This window comes from Heterodontus francisci, chromosome 8 (genome assembly GCF_036365525.1).
Source record: "Heterodontus francisci isolate sHetFra1 chromosome 8, sHetFra1.hap1, whole genome shotgun sequence".
Classification (NCBI taxonomy): Eukaryota; Metazoa; Chordata; class Chondrichthyes; order Heterodontiformes; family Heterodontidae; genus Heterodontus; species Heterodontus francisci.
In genome coordinates, this window is record NC_090378.1 from 62,566,369 (window position 1) to 62,590,993 (window position 24,625).

Here is a 24,625-nt window from a genome sequence, read left to right on the forward strand (position 1 = left end):
CTATTAGAATTTGTGGACCTTATCCAACTCAATAAAGGGGTAGAGAGAGAAATTCACCTGATGGCAACAGTCGACGACAGCCTTGCCAAATTGGGAAAAAGTTCCATATTCACAAAGTTAGACACAAATAGCAGGTTCTGGCAGTTATCTTTAGATGAGGAGCAGAAATTGTTAACAACATTTATCACACCCTTCAGTAGATTTTGCTTCAATAGATTGCCATTCGGTATTGCGTCAGCACCAGAGATATCTCAGCATATGATGTCAACAATCCTAGATGCGTTTGGAGAGAATCATCTGCCGTATGGATGATGTTCTGATGAACGGAGCAAATCAAGAAGATCACAATGTAAGTTTAAGAGCTGTATTACACAGATTACAAGAGGCAGAGCTCACATTAAATGACAAGTGTTTATTCTCACAGGCGACAGTGATGTTCCTTAGCAACATAATTGATGGATCTGGAATCACGATAGATCAACAGAAGGCGAAGACAATAAAAGATTTCCCAGAGCCAAGGAATATAACAGACCTACAGAGATTCATGGCTATGGTTAACCAGGTAGGGAAATTTCCACCAAATCTAGCAACGAGCCTCTACAACAACTGCTAAAGAACAGCAATGCCTGGTACTGGGGAGATGGCCAGAAAGATTCTTTTGAGAAGATTAAAGAAATGTTAACTTCACCAGAGGTTTTGGTGCATTATGATCCAGAACACTTCTTCTTCTTCTTCTTCTTCTTTGGCCTCCTTGTCTCGAGAGACAATGGGTAAGCGCATAGAGGTGGTCAGTGGTTTGTGGAGCAGCGCCTGGAGTGGCTATAAAGGCCAATTCTGGAGTGACGGACTCTTCCACAGGTGCTGCAAATAAAATTGGTTGTCAGGGCTGTTACACAGTTGGCTCTCTCCTTGCGCTTCTGTCTTTTTTCCTGCCAACTGCTAAGTCTCTTCGACTCGCCACACTTTAGCCCTGCCTTTATGGCTGTCCACCAGCTCTGGCAATCACTGGCAACTGACTCCCACGACATGTGGTCAATATCACAGGACTTCATGTCGCATTTGCAGACGTCTTTAAAGCGGAGACATGGACGGCCGGTGGGTCTGATACCAGTGACGAGCTGGGTGTACAATGCGTCCTTGGGAATCCTGCCATCTTCCATGCGGGTGTATATGCTGGGGATGTTGGCCGCCTCGAGGACTTCTGCGTTGGAGATACGGTCCTGCCACCTGATGCCAAGAATTCTCCGGAGGCAGCAAAGATGGAATGAGTTGAGACGTCGCTGTTGGCTGACATACGTTGTCCAGGCCTTGCTGTTGTAGAGCAAGGTACTGAGGAAACAGGCTTGAAACACTCGGACATTTGTGTTCCGTGTCAGTGCACCATTTTCCAACACCCTCTTGGCCAGTCTGGACATAGCAGCGGATGCCTTTCCCATGTGCTTGTTGATTTCTGCATCGAGAGACAGGTTACTGGTGATAGTTGAGCCTAGGTAGGTGAACTCCTGAACCACTTCCAGAGCGTGGTTGCCGATATTGATGGATGGAGCATTTCTGATTTCCTGTCCCATGATGTTCGTTTTCTTGAGGCTGATGGTTAGGTCAAATTCGTTGCAGGCAGCCGCAATCCTGTCGATGAGTCTCTGCAGACACTCTTCCGTGTGGGATGTTAATGCAGCATCGTCAGCAAAGAGGAGTTCCCTGATGAGGACTTTCCGTACTTTGGTCTTCGCTCTAAGACAGGCAAGGTTGAACAACCTGCTATCTGATCTTGTGTGGAGGAAAATTCCTTCTTCTGAAGACTTGAACGCATGTGAGAGCAGCAGTGAGAAGAAGATCCCAAACAGTGTAGGTGCGAGAACACAGCCCTGTTTCACACCACTCAGGATAGGAAAGGAGTCTGATGAGGCACCGGTATGCTGAATTGTGCCTTTCATATTGTCATGGAATGAGGTGATGATACTTGGTAGCTTTGGTGGACGTCCGATCTTTGCTAGTACTCTGAAGAGACCACGTCTGCTGACCAGCTCAAAGGCTTTGGTGAGATCTATGAAAGCAACGTAGAGGGGCAGCTGTTGTTTGTGGCATTTCTCCTGTAGCTGGCGAAGGGAGAACAGCATGTCAATGGTGGATCTCTCTGCTCGAAAGCCGCACTGTGCCTCAGGGTAAACACGCTCAGCCAGCTTCTGGAGTCTGTTTAAAATGACTCGAGCAAAGACTTTCCCCACTATGCTGAGCAGGGAGATTCCACGGTAGTTCTTGCAGTCACCGCGGTCACCCTTGTTTTTATACAGGGTGATGATATCGGCATTGCGCATGTCCTGTGGTACTGCTCCCTCATCCCAGCACAGGCAAAGCAGTTCATGGAGTGCTGAGAGTATAGTAGGCTTGGCACTCTTGATTATTTCAGGGGTAATGCCATCCTTTCCAGAGGCTTTTCCACTGACTAGAGAATCAATGGCATCACTGAGTTCCGATTAGTGACTATTATTGAAGGAGATGCTTCGTCAACAGGATTAGGTGCAGTCTTGTTCCAGATTCAAAAAGATGGACGACGCAGGCCAGTGTACTTTGCTTCTCGTTCGCTGTCAGAGACAGAATGAAGGTGCGCAGTGATTGAAAAGGAAGCATTAGCAGCAACATGGGTGTGCAAAATATTTTCGGACTATGTACTGAGCCTCAAGGTCAAGATCGAAACTGACCACAAGCCACTAGTAACGTTGCTTAATACTAAGAAGTTAGCAAAATTACCCCCAAAGGTACCGAGATTTCGACTACGACTTATGAGATATGACACAACAACTGAATATGTCCCAGGAACATCAAGTGTCAGCTGACGCATGACCGAGAGCTTCAAGTGATCTGCCTGAACTGGGAGATGTCTCATTCTTGGAGGAAGTGGAAGTCTTTGCTTTAGCCATAACTGAAGATTTGCCGGCAACTGCTCAAGATTATGCCAAATTAGAAACCTATAGAAAGAGGACAAAGTCTGCGAAAAGTAAGACAGCTTTGCCAAAAAGGTTGGTCAGAATATATGCCTAATAACCCAATCATAAGAAAGTATTATGAGCAACAAAGCCATCTTACTATTGTTGACGATTTATTTGTCTATGATGAAAGACTAGTTATTCCTGGGGTTTTAAGATTAGACGTCCTGGAGAAACTACACCGAGGGCACTTAGGAATCACCAACTGTCGAACAAGAGATAGGAACTCTAGATGGTAACCAAGGTTTCCAAGCAGGTCATCCATAGCCATGGGGCACCAAGATAAGCAGGTAGCCTCCACCTCAGCTGACAGCGCAGGGGAAGCACCGAGTAGGAGTTCTCTTAAGCGAATTAAGTGCACTTAGAATCATTGGGTTTTCACGGGTAAGCATTTATTTGTCTATCATTACACTGTCCATCTCTATTATGACTGTAAATATATCTTTACTGCTCGGCATGGACTCCCTCACTTTTTCCTCCATTATAGGCTTGACCCTTCACTGCATCCCAGCCTCTAGTAAGAAGCTGGAGGTGATCACTGATGCTGCGAGGGCTCAGCTCTGGAGCCTCACCAGATCAGCAATGCATGAATGTTCAATAAGACAATGCATTAAGGAAGGAATGATGAAAGATGGCTGCGTGAAGGAAGATCTTTATTAGGATAAGGTACAAGGTTCAAAAAGGATCAAATGTATAAGTGCATCACAAGCCTCCCTTGTGCATCTCTCATGTCCAATATCACGTTGCTCCTGGGGTTCTTCATCTGGCTAAGCATGCCCATCCCCCCGCTCCACATCCACATCGTCTGAGGAGGTAGTCCGCCCCTCACTTTCCTCATTACTCATTGACTCCTCCCTCTGCAGGGCAAGACTGTGCAGTACAGAGCAAACCACAGCGATACTTGAGACCCTTGCTGGGTCACACTGAAGGTCTCCACCGGATTGATCTAGGAACCCAAATCTCATCTTCAGCAGACCAATGGCCTGCTCAGTGATAGCTTGTGTTGTCCCATGGCAGGCGTTGTACCTCTCCTCTGTGTCCATGCATGGGTTCCTCACAGGCGTCAGCAGCCATGTCCTCAGTGAGTAGCCCTTGTCTCCAAGAATCTGTCCCTGAAGGCTGGTGGGAGGGTGGAAAGATCAGGAACCTGGGACTGCCTCAAATTGTAGGCATTGTGGCAACTTCCCAGGAAGTGTGCGCAGACCTGCAGGATCTGTTTATGCTGGTTGCATACCAGTTGTACATTGAGGGAGTGGAAGCCATTCCAGTTGATGAAGGCAACTGGCTGGTGTTCTGGAGCCTTGATGGCCTATGCGTGCAATCGATGACCGCCCCCCACCTGGGGGAATCCAGCGATGCCCCCAAAACCAATGGCCCTCTCTGCTTCTGTGTTGGGATCTGTGTGGAAGCACACATAATCTCCAGCTCCCCTGAATAGGACATTGGTCACCTCCTTGACGCATGGATGTGCTGCAGACTGAGATTCCACAAATGTCCGCTGTGGATCCCTGGAATGATACGGTGGCGTAGAAGTTCAGCGCCACTGTGACCCTCAGGGCCACTGGCATTGGATTGCCATCCAGTCCCCTGGGGCATAGCTTATTATGCATCATTGCACAGAGGTCTCTCAGACATCTGCAGGTAGTTGAGCCTCTACCTATACACTCTTTCTGGATGATACCTCCTTCTGCGCCAGCTACCTCCCTCTCTCTTTGCCCTTCTGCCATGCCCGGAGGCCACTGAGGTCCCTACTGTGGGCTCATGGTCCATTGCAGTGCCACTGAAGGTGCCTGCACCTCCCTCGCGCTCAGGTGCACTTCATCTTCAATGGGGTCCCTGAGGCCTGGGTCAATGTGACCCATGATAAATGGGCTCTCCCTTAAAGGCAGTCCTTCCCTGCCAATGTCCCCCTCTTGATGCCCACACTTGTGACCCTTGCCCAGATATCACTTGCCTGTTGCCCTCTTGAATTGCCCCTGCTCCACTGCAGCCCAGCCAATCTTTCCCTCACTTCTGACATGCTAAGCTCAGCCCACCCTTCATGGCCCTTCCAGGCCCTCAAGGTTTGTCCCACTGATAACATCCCCTTCCAGGCAGACATGATCTTGAGATCCATGCGCCGTTTATAAAATTGCATCTGACACATAAAATCGCTTTCAATTGGCCATTAACTAGCTTAATTACCTGCCTGCCGCATCACTGTCGGATCTCCGCCCTCCTTGTTTGCTGCCATGGACAAAATTGGGAGACATCATGATCTCGGACTTCCTGTCTGAAGTGTCTGTCCTGATTTTATCTTCCCCCATGCCTCCATACCCGTCCACATCGTTTCCTTCAAATTCAGCCGAATGTTTCAGGTTGATGACCTTTCATCAGATCAGTTCTGTTTCTCCTCCACAGATGTTGCCAAACCTGCTGAGTATTTCCAGCATTTTCTGTCTTTATTTTAGATTTCCAGCATCTGCAGTATTTTTCTTTTGTATGAAATGGTTAATGTGGCTCAGTAGAGTGAGACAACTTTTCAAATGATCAAAGCACTGACACTCAATTGACAAACTGACTTTGAAACAAACAGGATAGAGTTAAATACACTGGTACCTGTCAGAGAGATTGAAATTGAGATTGATGTAGAGAGATACATAGAATTTAGACTGTGAGGGCTAGATGGATACTGGTAAAGACAGAACTGGAGAATCTTTTAAGTCCATACATGATCCGTTGCTTGAAATGTATGTACTTTGTCAATGTGCTAACATTTTGGAACTAACGGCCCTCCTGCAGAGAGATAAGGAATAAAATTGAGTGAGGTGTCAGAAAGAGAGCTCCCCCTTATTGAGATGTGCACTGTGAGAGTGTCTGGGAGCTCTCCAACATATTCACTAGTTGCTTATGAGGATAAAGGCTTAATTAGAATATGTATATACTAGAATATTGCTGCCCTGTAATCCTCAGAATATCCATATATATGTTTTGTTTTGCTTTGTATAACTCAAGAGACCGTTTTGCCTTGCAGGTGCGGATGGCATTAGGGAAGGGGAGAAAGGGAAGCGAGGCATTTTAAAGAGAAGTACAGAACTACTCTGGCTAAACTTAGAAGTTGGCCATCAACAGAAAGCAACAGGAGAACCAAAGTAACTGACTGATTGCATTGTATAGACTCTGGTGGGGAACAATAGGAAGGAATTATGTTTTTGCCCTCAGTAGTCTAAGAGATGACTCTCAATGTGATCAGTAACAGTCAAAGATACCTTGACTCATCAGTTTAGGGATATGTTCCTTTATGTGGCCACAGCTGCATTTAATAACATCCCCAGCAGTCAGAATTAGTGATGTAAAAGGGGGAGGGTGTCGCAAGAATGAAACCTGAGCAAATAGGGGCCTTGTGTATGTGTCATCCCTTTCATTGGACAATAATATTATGGGTATGTCAGTGATTGGTCCAGTGAAATTTGGTGTTTTTGAATGATAGAAAGGGCTATAAGAAGGCAGTGCAAACAGATAGAAGATTTCAGGAGACACCAAGAGGATGCAGGCTTTTTACCCAAGGTGCACTGAGGTAATATAACTTTTAATTATATCATGTAAGCTACTGCTCAGATACAGGAGCAAAATACTGCAGATGCTGGAAATCTGAAATAAAACTAACCTGTAAGTAGTTGATGATCCTTTTAAATAGTGCTAGTGGGAAGATTCCTTCATGGCTGCTTAACATGTGTTCTGCTATATGAGGTTAAGAGAGGGTGTTTCTGGAGGGTGGAGATCCAATATAGCATTGCACACTTCATGATCTGCCTGCTCTGTGTACTTCTTGTGGACCTTAAGTGGGTCTGCACTAACCCCTTTACCAAGGTGCTGCCCAGCATCTTATATATCAGGGGCATGCACATGCCACAGACACCATTTTGGAACTGTGAGGGTAATTGCGGTGCCCAAAATAGAGGTGCTATGAGCCCAATTTCAACTGAGTTTTATAATGTACCTTTCTCCCAGTTTTTATGGCAAATAACAATCCTCATTTTTTTTTCTGATTCCTAAACATATAGGTATGTTCTATTTGGTTAGTATTTTGTATTTACTGGAATCTTTTATCTTCTGTGTCATCTTGGAAATAAGTAATGTTCATCGAAATAGAAAGTTTAAGGCATAGAAAGAGGCCACTTGGCCATTGTGTCTGTGCTGGATGAAAAATGATCCACCTATTCTAATCCTACCTTCCAGCATTTGGTCCATAGCCCTGCAGATTACAGCACTTAAGGTGCATATCCAGACTCCTTTTGAATGAGTTGAGGGTTTCTGCCTCAACCACCCTTTCAGGCAGTGAATTCCAGACTCCCACCACCCTCTGGGTGAAAAAGGTTTTCCTCATCTCCCCTCTAATTTTTCTACCAATCACTGTAAATCTATGCCCCTTTGTCACTGACCTCTCTGCTAAGCTGAATAGACCCTTCACCTCTACTCTATCCAGGCCCCTAAAAATTTTGTACATTTCAATCAGATCTCCCCTCAGCCTTCTCTGTTCCAAGGAGAACAACCCCAGCCTATCCAACCTTTCCTCATAGCTGCATTTTTCCAGTCCTGGCAACATCCTTGTAAATCTCCTCTGTACCCCCCTCCTACAATTGCATCCTTTCTGTAATGAGGTGACCAGAACTGCACACAGTACTCAAGTTGTGGCCTAACCAATGAGTTATACAGTTCCAGCATAACCTCCCTGCTCTTGTATTCTATACCTTGGCTAATAAAGGAAAGGATTCCATATGCCTTCTTAATCACCTTATTGACCTGTCCTGCTACCTTCAGGGATCTGTGGACATTCACCCCAAGGTCCCTCACTTCCTCTACACTTCTCAGTATTTTCCCATTAATCATGTATTCTTTTGCCTTGTTTGACCTCCCCAAGTGCATCACCTCACACTTCTCCAAGTTGAATTCCATTTGCCACTTTTCTACCCATCTGACCAGACTATCAATATCTTCCTACAGCTATCCTCCTCACTATCTACCACATGCCCAATCTTTGTGTCGTCTGCTAACGTCTTGATCATGCCCCCTACATTTATGTCCAAATCGTTAATATATACCACAAAAAGCAGGGGACCCAGTACTGAGCCCTGCGGAATGCCACTGGAAACAGCCCTCCAGTCGCTAAAACACCTGTCAACAATTACCCTTTGTTTCCTGCCACTGAGCCAATTTTAGAAACATAGAAAAGTAGGAGTAGGCCATTTGGCACTTCGAGCCTGCACTGCCATTCAATACGACATGGCTGATCATCCAAACTCAGTACCCTATTCCCGCTTTCTCCCTGTATCCCTTGATCCCTTTTTTGTATCCAGTTTGCTAAATTACCCTGGATCCAATGGGATTTTATGTTTTTAACCAGTCTGCCATGTGGGGCCTTTTCAGAAGCCTTGCTAAAATCCATGTAGACCATTACTCTCATCTATCTTCCTTGTTACTACTTCAAAAATTTCGATCAAGTTGGTCAAACAAGATCTTCCCTTAACAAATCTATGCTGACTATCTTTGATTAACCTGTGCCTTTCCAGGTAACAGTTGATCCTGTCTCTCAGAATAGATTCCAATAATTTGCCCACTACTGAGGTTAGACTGACTGACCTGTAATTATTCCGTCTATCCTTCACTCCCTTTTTAAAGAAGTATAACGTTAGCAGTTCTCCAATCCTCCAGCACCAGTGGTTAACCTCTGTTTAAACTCATTTAAGTTCTGTTAAGTTTACAGTTCCTGTATAGCACAGACCTTAACTCTCCTGAACCCTGCTCCCTTGTCAGAATGTCAATCAGTAAGAAATGTCAATTTCCTATTGATACTCCTTAAATTCAAATCTCTGATTGGTACATGAAACATCAGGCAGAATCTTACGGCCTTCGAAAATATTCTTCCATCGGGGCAAAGGCGGGTGCAGCTCCTGATGTTCTGTTTGATTTTTCTGGAGGCAGCCAATTAAAGACATCAAGCAGGTTGCTGAGGCTGCAGGCCCAATCAGAGGGCTTGCGACTTTGGAAGGTTGGCAGCCCCACTGTGAGAGGTGGTGCTGAGCAGGCAGCAAGGAGAGGTCAATAGCACCTCAAAATGGAGGCACCCTCAGAAGCATCCATAAAATATCAAACCTGCTGAGGGATGAAGCTGATAGGCCCCTCAGAGCTGAGAGGAAACCCCTCCGGAGGAATCGTTTGGGCCATGACTGAGACCTTTCACCCTGTGGCACTGTCATTGGGGCATGGCACCTCTGGTTCTGATGGCCCTCTGGCCTGCCACCTCCATGGAGCTTCCAGGTTCAGCACTCAGTGGGAGGCCACTCCAATGCTGGACAGTTCCCGGCAGAGTCCTCCCCATTCCCTTCATTAACCTCTTAATTGATAATTATTGACTATCAGCCACAGCCCAGCCAGTAGCTGCTGCCATTGATGAACCACCTCCAGCAAGATTGCAGGAAGGTGGGAACATGTCGACCTGCTGACCCGATGCCCTCATTTCCATTTTTATTCCCAGTCTCGCTTTTGCAGGCCCAGTAGGATTCCACCCATTGTTTGTTTTAGTTTGTTTTGTTTAGAGATACAGCACTGAAACAGGCCCTTCAGCCCACCGAGTCTGTGCCGACCAACAACCACCCATTTATACTTCTTTTGGGCCTCCTTATCTCGAGAGACAATGGATACGCGCCTGGAGGTGGTCAGTGGTTTGTGAAGCAGCGCCTGGAGTGGCTATAAAGGCCAATTCTGGAGTGACAGGCTCTTCCACAGGTGCTGCAGAGAAATTTGTTTGTTGGGGCTGTTGCACAGTTGGCTCTCCCCTTGCGCCTCTGTCTTTTTTCCTGCCAACTACTAAGTCTCTTCGACTCGCCACAATTTAGCCCTGTCTTTATGGCTGCCCGCCAGCTCTGGCTGCATTTATACTAATCCTACATTAATCCCATATTCCCTACCACATCCCCACCATTCTCCTACCACCTACCTACACTATGGGCAATTGGGTTGCATTTAGTGAGCCCATCATGGGTTCCAGCGGCAGACCCAGAAATGGGTGTAGTCCCCGCTCGTCACATGTGCAGCCGGCCCATCGCAATCATGTGGCAGGTGGCCAATTATGATAATGGTGCCACATGTCCGGCCAAATATGCAACGGGGGCAGGATTCAAGATGCCGAATATGTCGTCAGCCATATTTAAAGGCCTGCCAGCCCTGCATTCACTCCTGCCTAGTTTACAAGAGTACCTTCCTGAGTGCCCTCTGCTGCCCCAGGACTCCTTCTGCTGCCTGATAGGCAAGGAGCTGAATGTGAGCCTGCATTGACCATGGCTGAAGGAAGGTTTAGTGATTTTAACGATGCCTCCCTCGAGGTTCTCCTCCAGGTTGCAAGGGAAAGGCTGGAGGTCCCCTTCCCCAGAGACGGTGAGAAGAGGTCATCCTGTCTGACCAAGCAAGCCTGGATAGAGATCGCAGAGGAGGCCAGCAGCCATGGGGTCACCATCCGAACATGGGTGAAGTGCTGCAAGAGGGTCAATGAACTTTGTTCTGGCAAGGTGACTGCTCCATACCTCTCTCCTTTTGAGGGATTGCATGCGGTTACACAGGAGGAAGCGGGACATGGGGAGGGAGGCACCACAAAGGCGCTGGTCAAGGGGGTTAAGCATCACCTCATCCAGACAGATGCATGGCTGCATCATGGTCACAGGCCACCCTCTTTCACAGCTTACCCCCATTAACTCCCTTGAGAGCTAATTGGAGGATGAGCTATATAGGAAACTCCAGTAGAGGTACGAGGGGCTGCTCCTAGCAGAACTGTCAGGTTGATCTCTCTGTGAAGTATGACTATCTCCCTCTTTCTATATGCAGGACAAGAGGGCCCAGAACAGCAGGGAGACATCCTGGACTGGCAGAGGCTTCCCAGATATCAGGTCTCTCTCCATAGCCGAGAAGGAGGCACTTGAACTAGTGGGGACCCAGGGCAGCTGCTCAATAGCGGATAGTGAGACTGGAGTCTCCGCACAACAGAGTGAGGATTATCTTCCATTGACATCCAACACACTTCTGCAGATCCGCATCATATATGATTGGCATGATGAGATCTACACAGCCTAACCTGCACATGTTTGTGTTCTCTCAGGCAGATCAGCATCTGCAGGAGAGTCTAGTAGAAGGGGGACCTAGTTCCACCTCTGAGGAGGATCATGAGTCAGAGGATGCAATGCCCCATGACTCTCCTGCACCTTCCAACAGCGCAGATACTTCCACCTTTGGGTTTCCGGTCAGCTGTAGAATCAGGGTCACAAGCTATTGAGAGCACCACACACGTGCCCAAGCAACTGGCTGAGGCTGTGGAAATTGATTATTCTATCATGCCTTAATTGTGAGCTGCTGACTTCACTCTTCCCCCTCAGTGATGCCAATGTAGGCACAGCCATCATTTAATTAGCATCTCCCATGGGCCATAGCGCATGGTTCAGCTGGACACTAGGCAAGGAAGACCAGTAGAAAGAAGGCAACAGGCTACACACATTGAGGGCAGTCTTTATTGCTTTTACTCTAAGAGGTCATGGTGGCTGGAAGCGGGTAACTATGAGATTGTCTCTTGCCTCCTTGGCCTGTAACTCAATGTGCATGACCTCCAGTGCAAGGGGTTCAACATCCAATGCTTCCTGCTCATCACCCTCCTCTGTGTCCACCTCGTCAGTGGAGGAGTGTTGTTAAATAGTGTTCTCATCATTTCAAGGCCTTCCCCTTCTGCAGTGCTGGATTGTGCAGAAGACAGCAGACAATCATGATATGTGAGACACTCGCTGGGGCTTATTGCAGAGCTCCACCGGAGACTAAGTAATTTGGGCCTGTATTCTCTGGAATTTAGAGGACTGAGAGGTAATCTCATTGAAACATATGTTTCTAAAGGGGTTGGATAAGGTAGACACTGAGCTAATTTCCACTAGTCGGAGAATCTAAAACACAGGGGCACAGTCTCAGGATAAGGGGCTGATCATTTAGGACTGGAGTGAGGAGAAATTACTTTACTCAAAGGGTTGTGAATCTTTGGAATTCTCTACCCCCGAGGGTTGTGGATGCTCTATCATTGAATACATTTAAGGCTGGGATAGACAGATTTTTCGTCTGTCAGGGAATCAAGGGATATGGCGAGTGGGCGGGAAAGTGGAGTTGAATCCCAAGATCAGCCATGATCGTTTTGAATGGCAGAGCAGGCTCTATGTTTATGTTTATGTTTAGAGATACAGCACTGAAACAGGCCCTTCGGCCCACCGAGTCTGTGCTGACCATCAACCACCCATTTATACTAATCCTACACTAATTCCATATTCCTACCACATCCCCACCTGTCCCTATATTTCCCTACCACCTACCTATACTAGGGGAAATTGCTAGTGGCCAATTTACCTCTCAACCTGCAAGTCTTTGGCATGTGGGAGGAAACTGGAGCACCCGGAGGAAACCCACACAGACACAGGGAGAACTTGCAAACTCCACACAGGCAGTACCCAGAATTGAACCCGGGTCACTTGAGCTGTGAGGCTGCGGTGCTAACCACTGCGCCACTGTGCCGCCCACTGTGGGCCAGAATTGAACCCGGGTCACTTGAGCTGTGAGGCTGCGGTGCTAACCACTGCGCCACTGTGCCGCCACTGTGGGCCAGATGGTCTAGTCCTGCTCTGATTTCTTGTGTTCTTGTGATCCAAGCACCAGAATCTCATCTTCAGCAACCTAATGGCCTGCTTGATGGTTACTCGGGTAGAGCTATGGCGAGTTTTGTACCTGTCCTCCACTGCAGTGCGAAGGTTCCTCATGGGTGTGAGTAGCCATGTCTTCAATGGGTAGCCCTTTTACATAGAAACATAGAAAATAGGAGCAGGAGTAGGCCATTCGGCCCTTCAAGCCTGCTCCACCATTCATTATAATCATGGCTGATCATCCAACTTCGTAACCTGTTCTTGCTTTCTCCCCATACCCTTTGATCCCTTTCGACCCAAGAGCTACATCTAACTCCTTCTTGAAAACATACAATATTTTGGCCTCAACTGCTTTCTGTGGTAGCAAATTCCACAGGCTCACCACTCACTGGGTGAAGAAATTTCTCCTCATCTCAGTCCTGAAAGGTTTACCCCGTATCCTTAAACTATGACCCCTGGTTCTGGACTCCCCCACCAACGGGAACATCCTTCCTGCATCTACCCTGTCAAGTCCTATTAGAATTTTATAGCTTTCTATGAGATCCCCCCCCCCCCCCCCACCTCACTCTTCTGAACTCCAACGAATATAATCCTAACTGACTCAATCTCTCCCCAAGAATCCATCCCTGAAGGCAAGTGGGAGGCCTGAAGAGCTGTAGCACCTGGGATTGTCGAATTATGTAGGTGTCGTGGCTGCTTGCCAGGAAGCAGGCACACCTGTAGGAAACGCTTTTGGTGGTCACAGACCAACTGAACGTTGATGGAATGGAAGCCCTTCCTGTTGATTAAGGTGACTAGCTGGTCCATCGGAGCCATGATGGCCACGTGTGTGCAGTCTATCACACCTTGTATCTGGGGTACTCCAGTGATGGCCCCGAATCTAGTTGCCCTCTCGGCCTGACCTCTCGGCCTGACTGTCAGGGTCGGTCTGGGAGCGCACACATTCACTGGCCCTCTTGAACAGGGTATTGGTCACCTCCTTGATGCCTGAGAGACCCCACACATGTCCGTGGTGGATCCTTGGAATGATCCAGACATGTAAAAGTGCCACTGTGATCATGGGCATAGGGTGCCCAGTAAATCCCATCGGTCGTAACACGTCCACAGCAGGGTGCATAAGTTGATGAGAGACTGCCAGGAGAGCCGTAGTCTTCACTGACAATGCCACTCAAACATTTGAAGGTAGCTGACTCTAGTCCGGTACACTGTCTGGCACAGGCGAGCCCTTCTTGGCATGACCAGCTGCTGTTGCTTTCATTGTGGAGCTTCACGAGCAGGCGGGGCTGCCTCCTTACCCTCCCTCCGTCGGAGGCGCCACATCACACCACGGCAGTCCATAAAGGCAGGGTGTATGAGACCCATGCCAGGTGATCATAGGCCTCCAGAGCACTGTCCTTGCAGAGATGAACATGCCTTGGCAGCTTTCCCTTTGCTACTTCTCTCAGCAGACTCACTAATGGCCCTCAGTTTCCACCCTTGCTGATAGCCGACCCTCTCGCCAACAGTAAAGGCACCCGATACTGCCATCCCACAATATGGGCACCTAGTACTGCCACCCAAAATCAAGCCCCCCCCCTTGCAGACTACCTGAGACCAAGCTCACCCGTGCAGACCACCCAAGACCCAGCGCCCCCCCCTTGCAGACCACCCGAGACCAAGCTTACCCGATAGTGCCACTTGAGATCCAACCCACCTGTGCAGACCACCCAAGACCCAGCGCCCCCCACCCCCCACCTTGCCGACCACCCGAGTCCCAGCTCACCCAGTAATATCACCCGAGTCCAAGCTCACCTAGTAAGCCACCTGAGACATAGCCCATCCATGCAGAGTGCACAGCACTGCAGTCCGCTAATGGCCTCCACTCCCCCTTCTTCCCCTGTGCATTGCTGGTCATGGCTGCCTACCTATGGGACATTGAGGCCTCACCTTGGAACCGCCAGCTTTCAATGGCCAGGATTCCGAAGGCATATGAGGGCCATCCGTCGTTAACTTAATTCCAAGTACCCCCTTGAATTGCTTTCAATTGCATGCAAATGGTAGTGGGCAAATTATTGGAGAGGATTCTGAGACAGGATTTATGATTATTTGAAAAAGCATGGTTTGATTAGAGACAGTCAGCATAGCTTTGTAAGGGGCAGGTCATGCCTCACAAGCCTTAGTGAATTCTTTGAAGATGTGACAAAACACATTGATGAAGGAAGAGCAGTGGATGTGGTGTATATGGATTTTAGCAAGGCGTTTGATAAGGTTCCCCATGGTAGGCTCATTCAGAAAGTAAGGAGGCATGGGATTCAGGGAAAGTTGGCTGTCTGGATACAAAATTGGCTGGCCCATAGAAGTCAGAGGGTGGTAGTAGATGGAAAGTATTCAGCATGGAGCTTGGTGACCAGTGGTGTTCCACAAGGATCTGTTCTGGGACCTCTGCTCTTTGTGATTTTTATCAATGACTTGGATGAGGAAGTGGAAGGCTGGGTTAGCAAGTTTGCCAATGACATGAAGGTTGCTGGAGTTGTGGATAGTGTGGAAGGCTGTTGTAGGTTGCAACGGGACATTGACAGGATGCAGAGCTGGGCTGAGAAGTGGCAGATGGAGTTCAACCTGGAAAAGTGTGAAATGATTCATTTTGGCAGGGCAAATTTGAATGTGGAACACAGGCTTAAAGACAGGATTCTTGGTAGTGTGGAGGAACAGAGGGATCTTGGGGTCCATGTCCATAGATCGCTCAAAGTTGCCACCCAAGTTGATAGGGTTGTTAAGAAGGCGTATGGTGTGTTGGCTTTCATTAACAGGGGGATTGAGTTTAAGAGCCGCGAGGTTATGCTGCAGCTCTATAAGGCCCTGGTTCGACCACACTTGGAATATTGTGTTCAGTTCTGGTCGCCTCATTATAGGAAGGATGTGGAAGCTTTAGAGAGGGTGCAGAGGAGATTTACCAGGAGTCTGCCTGGACTGGAGGGCATGTCTTACGAAGAAAGATTGAGGGAGCTAGGGCTTTTCTCATTGGAGCGAAGAAGGATGAGAGGTGACTTGATAGAGGGGTACAAGATGATGAGAGGCATAGATAGCGTGGATAGTCAGACTTTTTCCCAGGGTGGAAAGGGCTATCACCAGGGGGCATAATTTTAAGGTGATTGGAGGAAGGTTTCGGAGAGATGTCAGAGGTAGGTTCTTTACACAGTGGTGGGTGCGTGGAATGCACTGCCAGCGGTGGTAGTAGAAGCAGATACGTTAGGGTCATTTAAGCGACTCTTGGATAGGTACATGGATGATAGTAGAATGAAGGGTAGGTAGTTAGTTTGATCTTAGAGTAGGTTAAAGGTTCGGCACAACATTGTGGGCCGAAGGGCCTGTACTGTGCTGTACTGTTCTATGTTCAAACGTATTAAAACTAACTGTTCTACAATTTAAATTGCAGTCCCATTACCTCAGGGCGGCTGTGCCACCTTGGTGTTTTCCTGCCACTGACTAAATTCGGAACTGATGTCATGAAGTCAGATTTCGGGGCAGACCCATCCAACGCTATTCTCTGTTGCCCCCAGACCTCCATTCCCGCTCCAAACTGCCTCACTAAATTCAGCCCATCATGTGCATACCTCACTTAGACAGTGTTCTGTTGTGACTTTTCAAAAATCTCAGTTGCCTTTTATTTTAGAAATCTATCAATTATCATGGAAACTTGGTATTGTTGCAACAGACTACAATTTTAGTTTTACAATACTTCAGTCCCACTTTCTACAATAATTTGACAGATGTCAGTGTTTTCAGCAATTCACCACATCCCAATAGGGTTAATTTAATATTTTCTGTCCAAGTGAAAACATTCATGCAAGTATTTTCCTTGCAAAAGATAACATTTGTAATAGATTAACTGAATAAACACATGTCTTAGCAAATGCAAGCTATTTTGAAATCATATTTGTTTAAGATTAGCTGGGTTTATGAAACCAGTCCAGAAATAATACTGGCCTGAAAATTTCTGGACCTCTGTTACAGTCAAGAGTCATTTAACCTACTCTTTTCCCAATCAGCCAAAACTGGAATTTTCTTTTTTCTTACAATCTATAGACATTTAAAATTCATTTGGTATCAACTAACCACTACCACTTGATCAACTTGTTTTCTTTACTACTATTTGCAACATTGGTTGTGTCCTGCACCATGGGCTTTGATAGTCAGAGTCGTACAGCATAGAAACAGGCCCTTCGGCCCACCACTTCCATGCCAACCATAATGCCTATCTATACCAATCCCACTTGCCTGCATTAATTCCATATCCCTCTATGCCTTGCTCATTCAAGTACCTGTCCAGATGCGTCTTAAATATTGCTGCTGTTCCTGTCTCCATCACCTTCTCTGGCAGCTCATTCCAGATACCCTCTATTCTTTGTGAAATATTTACCCCTTAAATCCCCTTTAAACCTCCTCCCTCTCACCTTAAATCTATGCCCTCTAGTTTTAGTCACCTCTACCATGGGAAAAAGACTCTGACTATCTACACTATCTATGCCTCTCATAATTTTATATACCTCTATCATGTCCCCTCTCAGCCTCCTTTGCTCCAGGGAAAACAGACCCAGCCTATCCAATCTCTCTTTATAACTCAAGCCCCCCAAACCAGCCAACACCCTTGTGAATCTTTTCTGCACCCTCTTAATCACATCTTTCCAGTAGTGCGGTGACCAGAACTGCACACAGTATTCCAAATGCGGCCTAACCAACATTATGTTCAACTGTAACATGACATCCCAACTCTTGTACTCAATGCCTCGGCTGATGAAGGCAAGCATGCCATATGCCTTCTTCACCACCCTGTCTACCTGTGTTGCCACTTTCAGGGAACTATGTACTTGCACCTCAAGGTCTCTCTGCTCAACAACACTCCCCAGGGCTCTGCCATTCACTGTATATGTCCTGCCCTGGTTTAACTTCCCAAAATGCATCATTTCACACTTGTCTGCATTAAATTCCATTTGCCAATCCCTTGCCCACTTTCCCAGTTGATCTATATCCTGTTGTAACTTTAGACAACCTTCTTCACTGTCCACTGTACCACCAATTTTGTTGTCATCTGCAAACTTACTAATCATGCCCCCTACATTCACATCCAAGTCATTAATATATATGACCAACAACAGAGGGCCCAGCACCGATCCTTGCGGCACACCACTGGTCACTGGCCTCCAATCTGAAAAGCAACCCTCCACCACCACCCTCTGCCTCCTATCACCAAGCCAATTTTGTATCCAATTTGCTAGCTCACCCTGGATCCCATGTGTTCGAACCTTCTGGACCAGCCTACCACATGTGGGACCTTGTCAAAGGCCTTCCTGAAGTCCATGCAGACAACGTCCATCACCCTGCCCTCGTCAATCCTCTTGGTCACCTCCTCAAAACTCAATCAAATTCGTGAGACATGATTTCCCACACACAAAGCCATGCTGACTATCCCTAATCAGACCATGCCTTTCCTAATGCATATAAATCCTGTCTCTCAGAATCCCTTCCAATAACTTTCCCACCACTGATGCAAGACTCACTGGCCTGTAGTTCCCTGGCTTATCCTTGCTGCCCTTCTTAAATAAAGGCACAACATTAGCTATCCTCCAGTCTTCCGGTACCTCACCTGTGGCTAACAATGATGCAAAAGTCTCTGCCAGGGCCCTATCAATCTCCTCCCTTGCTTCCCATAGCATCCGAGGATACACCTAGTCAGGCCCTGGGGATTTATCCACCTTAATGAGCTTCAGAACCTCCAACACCTCCTCCTTTTGTAATGTTGATATGCCCCAGGATATCAGTGTTCCCTCCCTTGAACTCACTAGCTTCCTTGACCTTCTCCACAGTAAATACGGACAAGAAATATTCACTTAAGACCTCGCCCATTTCCCGTGGCTCCACACATCGATTGCCACACTGATCCTTAAGGGGACCTACTCTCTCCCTAGCTACCCTTTTACTCTTAATATACTTATAGAATCTTTCAGGATTCTCCTTTTATCTTATCTGCCAGGGAAATCTCATGGCCCCTTTTCACCCTCCTAATTTTCTTAAGTGTAGTCCTACATCTCCTATAGGGACTCGCTTGATCCCAGCTGCCTATACCTGACATATGCCTCCTTCTTTGTCCTGACCAGACCCTCAATATCCCTCGTCAGCCAAGGTTCCCTAAACTTGCCAGCCTTGTCCTTCCATCTAACAGGAACATGCCGGCCCTGAACTCTTCCTATCTCACTTTTAAAAGCCTCCCACTTGCCAGACATCCCTTTACCTGTAAACAGCCTCTCCCATTCAACTTTTGAGAGTTTCTGTCTGATGCCATCGAAATTAGCCTTCCCCCAATTTAGGACTTCATCCTGAGGACCAGTCCTATCCTTTTCCATAACTATCTTGAAGCCAAGAGAGTTATGGTCACTGGTCCCAAAGTGCTCCCCCACTGACACATCAACCACCTGCCCATCCTCATTTCCTAAGAGGAGGTCGAGTGTAGCCCCTTCTCTAGTAGGGCCATCCACATACTGCTTCAGAAAACTATCCTGGACACACTTAAATTCTTCCCCATCTGATCCCTTAGCACTAAGGCAGTCCCAGTCAATATTGGGGAAGTTAAAATCACCTACTATTACAACCCTATAATTCCTACACATATGCTCCTCCACTTCCCTCTGACTATTGGTGGGGCCTATAGTATAATCCCATCAAAGTGATCACCCCTTTCTTATTTTAAGTTCTGCCCATATGGCCTTGCTGGACATTACTCCCGGGATATCCTCTCAAAGTACTGCCGTGATGTCCTCCCGAATCAATAGTGCAACTCCCCCTCCTCTTGCCTCCACTTCTGTCACGCCGGAAACATCAGTACCCTGGAACATTGAGCTGCCAGTCCTGCACATCCCTCAACCACATTTCCGTAATACCAAAATATCTCAATCCCATGTACTGATCCATGCTCTGAGTTCATCTGCCTTACCTGTAAGGCTTCTTGCATTAAAGTCATTGCAGTTTAGCCTATCAGACCTTCCACGCTCCCTGTCCTGCACCTGTCCGGCCTGCCTACTGGACTTGCTTTTAATCTCTACATTTGCCTCAACTATCTCATCAGAGAGACTACTATTTTGGGTCCCACCCCCTTGCAAGGCTAGTTTAAACCCTCCCAAGTGGTACTTGCAAACCTCCCCACAAGGATATTGGTCCCCTTTCAGTTTAGATGCAACCTGTCCTTCTTGTACAGGTCACCTCTGCACCAGAAGAGATCCCAATGATCCAAGTAGCTGAAGCCCTCCCGCCTACACCACTTCTTCAGCCACACATTCATTTGCCTTATCTTCCTATTCCTGCCCTCACTAGCACGTGGCACAGGGAGTAATCCTGAGATTACAACCCTTGAGGTCCTGCTTTTTAACCTTCTGCCTAACTCCCTATATTCACTTTGCAAGACCTCATCTCTCTTCCTGCCTATGTCGTTAGTACCAATATGGACCACGATCTCTGGCTGCTCACCCTCCCCTTTCAGAATGTCTTGCAGCTGCTCCGAGACTTCCTTGAACCTAGCATCAGGGAGGCAACATACCAACCTGGAGTCTCGCTTGCAGCCACAGAAATGCCTATCTGCACCCCTTACAATAGAATCCCCTATCACTATAGCTCTTCCAACCCTTTTCCTCCCCTGCTGTGCAGCAGAGCCCTCCATGGTGCCATGAACTTGGCTGTTGCTGCTTTCCCCTGGGAGGTCATCCTCCCATTTCCTTCCCCACTCTTTTTCTTCCCCCCCCCCCACCCCCACAACAGTATCCAAAGCAGTATATCTTCAATCTAAGTTTCTTAATATAAAAAGTAAATGTGCTGCTGCAACTCCAGCCATGGATAACAGCTGCTCTTCACACCACCCATCATGATTGTAGGAATCTCGTTATATTCATAAACAAGATATTTTATTCCTCTGCTCATATTTCCTGTTACTTTCTATAGCAATAAAGCAACTATAACCAGGATGAGAAAAGATGTCAAAATTTACAAATTTAACCTGAAATTAATGTGGGCCAGTCATGCCTGGGCACAACTTTGGTTTGCTTTCCATTTTTAATACTTACATTCACATTCTGATTGACACAATATCTTTCTAAAATAATTAGGGAGCTTTTATTTGTAATTAGCTGGGGTACATCAGTGTATATTACATCAACATAGAGTTAATCTGGAATTATTTGGAGAACATTCACTTGTTTTGGAATCAACATCAGATCATAGATAAATGTATTTGCATAAATATAACATTTGGGCCACAAACATTTATGCAGGTAAATGGAGTCAAAAATGGCACATGGAATAAAGGTTACTTTTGTTTAATGTAAACATAAAATACAGTTGGTCAGCATCTGAAAAATAGAAATTAACATTTCAGGTTGAGGAACTGGCATTTTATGATGAGTTGCCTAATTGATGGGTCTTATTTTTTTATTCATTCATGGAATATGGGCATTGCTGGCATGGCCAGCATTTATTGCCCATCCCTAATTGCCCTTGGGAGGGTGGTGGTGCGCCATCTTCTTGAACCGTTGCTGTCCATGTGGTGTAGGTACACCCTGAGTGCTGTTAGGAAAGGAGTTCCAGGATTTTGACACAGCAACAGTGAAGCAACAGCGACAGTCCCAAGTCAGGATGGTGTGTGACTTGGGGCGGGGGGGGGGGGGGGGGGGGAACTTGCAAGTGGTGGTTTTCTCATGTGCCTGCTGCCCTTGTTCTTCTAGGTGGTAGAGTTCACATGTTTGGAAGGTACAATCGAGGAGCCTTGGCATGTTGCTGTAGTGTATCGTGTATACAGTACACACTGCTGCCATTGTGCACCAGTAGTGAAGGGAGTGAATGTTTAAGGTGGTGGATGGGGTGCCAATCAAGGAGACTGCTTTGTTCTGGATGGCCTTGAGCTTCTTGAGTGTTGCTGCATGTGCACTCATCCAAGCAAGTAGACAGCATTCCATAAAGCTCCTGACTTGTGCCTTGCAGATGGTGGACAGACTTTGAAACATCAGGAAGTGAGTTACTCACTGCAGAATTCCCAGCCTCTGACCAGATATTGTAGCGACAGCATTTATATGGCTGGTCCAGTTAAGTTTCAGGTTAATGGTAACTCTGACGGTTGATAGTAGGGGATTCAGTGATAGTAATGCCATTGAACAAGGGAGATGGCTAGATTATTTTTTATTGGAGATGGTTGTTGCCTGGCATTTTTGTAATGTAAATGTTACTTGCCACTTATCAGCTGACTCCTGAATGGAGTCCAGGTCTTGCTGGACTCCTTCATTATCTGAGGAGTTGCAAATGGTGTTGCAAACATCCCACTTCTGACCTTATAATGAAGGGGAAGTCATTAATGAAGCAGCTGAAGATGGTTGGGCCTATAACACTACCCTGAACTCTTGCAGTGATGTCCTGGGATTGAGATGACTTGCCTCCAACAAACCCAACCATCTTCCTTTGTGCTAGGTATAACTCCAACCAGTGGAGAGCTTTCCTCCTGATTCCTATTGACTTCAATTTTCCTAGTGCTCCTTGACACCGCACATGTCAAATGCTGCCTTGATGTCAAGGGCAGTCACTCTCACCTCAACTCTAATTCATTTCTGCACCAAGGCTGTAATGAGATCTGGAGCTGAGTAGCCCTAGCAGAATCCAAACTGAGCATCAGTGAACAAGTCTTCAGTACTTACAGCCAGGTCGTTGTCAGTGTCCATAGCCTTTGCTGTATCTAGTGCCGTCAGCCATTTCTTGATATCATGTGGAGCGAATCAAATGGCATTGATACTGGGGAGCTCAGGAGGAGGCTGAGATGGATCATTCACTTGGCACTTCCAGCTGAAGATGTTTACAAATGCTTCAGCATTTTCTTTTGCATTGTAATATTTGTGGAGCCTCCTCCTCCTTTGCTTAATTATTTAATTGTCCACCACTGTTCACGACTGGATGTGACAGAGCTTTAATCTGATCCATTGGTTGTGGAATCGCTTAACTTTGCCTATAGCATGCTGCTTCCACTATTTACTGTGCATGTAATCCTGTGTAGTAGCTTCAATGGGTTGGTATTTCATTTTCAGTATGTCTGGTGCTGGTTCTGGCATTCTCTCCTACACTCCTCATTGAACCAGGGTTTGTCCCCTGGCTTAATGGTAATGTTAATGAAGAATACGCCAGGCCATGGAATCACAGATTCTGGTGGAAAACAATTCTGGTGCTGCTGATGTCCCACAGCACCTCATCGATGCCAGGTCTTGAGCTGCTAAATCTGTTCAAAATCTATCCCATTTAAGTGTGGTAGTGCCACACAACACTAGAGTGTGTCCTCACACTCAAGGACAGATGCATCTCTGACAGGTAGATTGGTGAGGAGAAGGCCAAGTAGGTTTTTCCTTGTTGGTTCTCTCGCTACCTGCTACTAGTCCAGTCTGGCAGATATGGTTTCAGGACTTGGCCAACTCAGTCAGTAGTGGTGTTACAGAGCCAATCTTGGCAATGAACATTGAAGTCCCCCACCCGCAATACATTCTGTGCCCTTGCTACCCTCAGTGCTGCTTCCCAGTGGTGTTCAACATGGAGGAGGTCTGATTCATCAGCTGAGGGAGGTTGGAAGGTGATAATCAGCAGGAGGCTTCCTTGCCCATGTTTGAGCTGGTGCCATGAGACTGAGGGCCAGAGTCAATTAAGTGCTCCCAGGGCCACTCCCTCTTGACTGTATACCACTGTGCCACTACCTCTGCCAGTGGGACAGAAAATATCTAGGGATGCTACTGGAGGAGTCCAGAGCATTGACTTTAATGTAAGATTCAGTGAGTATGCCTATGTCAGGCTGTTGCTTGACTAGTCTGTGGGACAGCTCTCCCAATTTTGACACAAGTCCCCAGATGCTTGAGGAGATTCGACTGGGCAGGGTGTGCCTTTGTCATTTCCAGTGCCTAGGTGGATGCCGGGTGGTCCATCTGATTTTATTATTCAACTTTTCTGTAGTGGTCTGATACAACTGAGTGGCTTGCAAGGCCATTTCAGAGGGCAGTTAAGAGTCTGAAGTCACAAATAGGCCTGACCACATGAGGACAACAGATTTCCTCCCCTAGAGGACATTATTGAACCAGATGAAACTAGCTGTTTATTCCAGATTAATTAATTTAAATTTCCTCAGCTGCTGTGGTGAGATTTGAACTCCTATCTCTAGAGCATGAGACCAGGTTGCTAAATTAATAGCTCAGTAAAATACTACTGCCCCCAATTGCATTGGGCCAGATATCGGGACCTGAGTTCAAATCCCACGAGAGCCACTGAAAGTCGTAACTGCTAGATATTAGGCTCCTAAGTAAAATGAGCTTGTGTAGTCTGAACTAGTTCCTCAACAGCAGCAGAACTTTTGAAGTTTGGGCTCAGACATGATGATAGAGCAAAGTAGAGGCAGCTTTACTGGAATTTTAACTCTACTATATCTGACCTGGACACCTTGACAGTGACCAGGGGCCCTAAAATATATTAATATCTCAGCTTTGAGAAAAAGTTCACAAAGTTGTTTTTCATATCTGTTTCAGCTACCAGTTTGACCTGCTCTTTATTTCCAGCATTTTCTGGTTTAATGTCAGTTTTTGCATCGTACTGTTTTATATCAACTTAGTTAACTATTCCCCTAAAGCAAAAGTTAACTTGTCTTAGTCTGTAAAATCATACCTTTCTTGTTTCACAAGGAGAACACACTGTCCACGATGTCCACTGGCCAAGTTGACAGTCAAGTGGGACTATGCTTCGGATTTTTCGTCCAGAATGATGTGTGCAGCAATATTCTGAACTATGATGAAATAAAGAAATGTGTTCAGTATGGCAAAAGATTCTTTCTGCATAAAACAAGTTGTTGATCTATTGTTGAAGGTATAGTTAGGGATACGATGCATTTCAGTGCGCACCTAGTGTCCAGCATTA

The 24,625-nt window shown here is 46.7% G+C and overlaps 1 protein-coding gene across 2 annotated transcripts in view; it reads right to left on the bottom strand.

Moving 5' to 3' along the window:
- Positions 1–24,625, bottom strand: part of c8a (complement component 8, alpha polypeptide) — a 119,458-nt gene that overhangs the window by 73,056 nt on the left and 21,777 nt on the right. For both annotated transcript variants that reach the window (XM_068037227.1, XM_068037226.1), the window contains exon 2: positions 24,377–24,494. In XM_068037227.1, the coding sequence (XP_067893328.1) occupies positions 24,377–24,494 (118 nt within the window). The remainder of the gene's footprint in view (positions 1–24,376; positions 24,495–24,625) is intronic.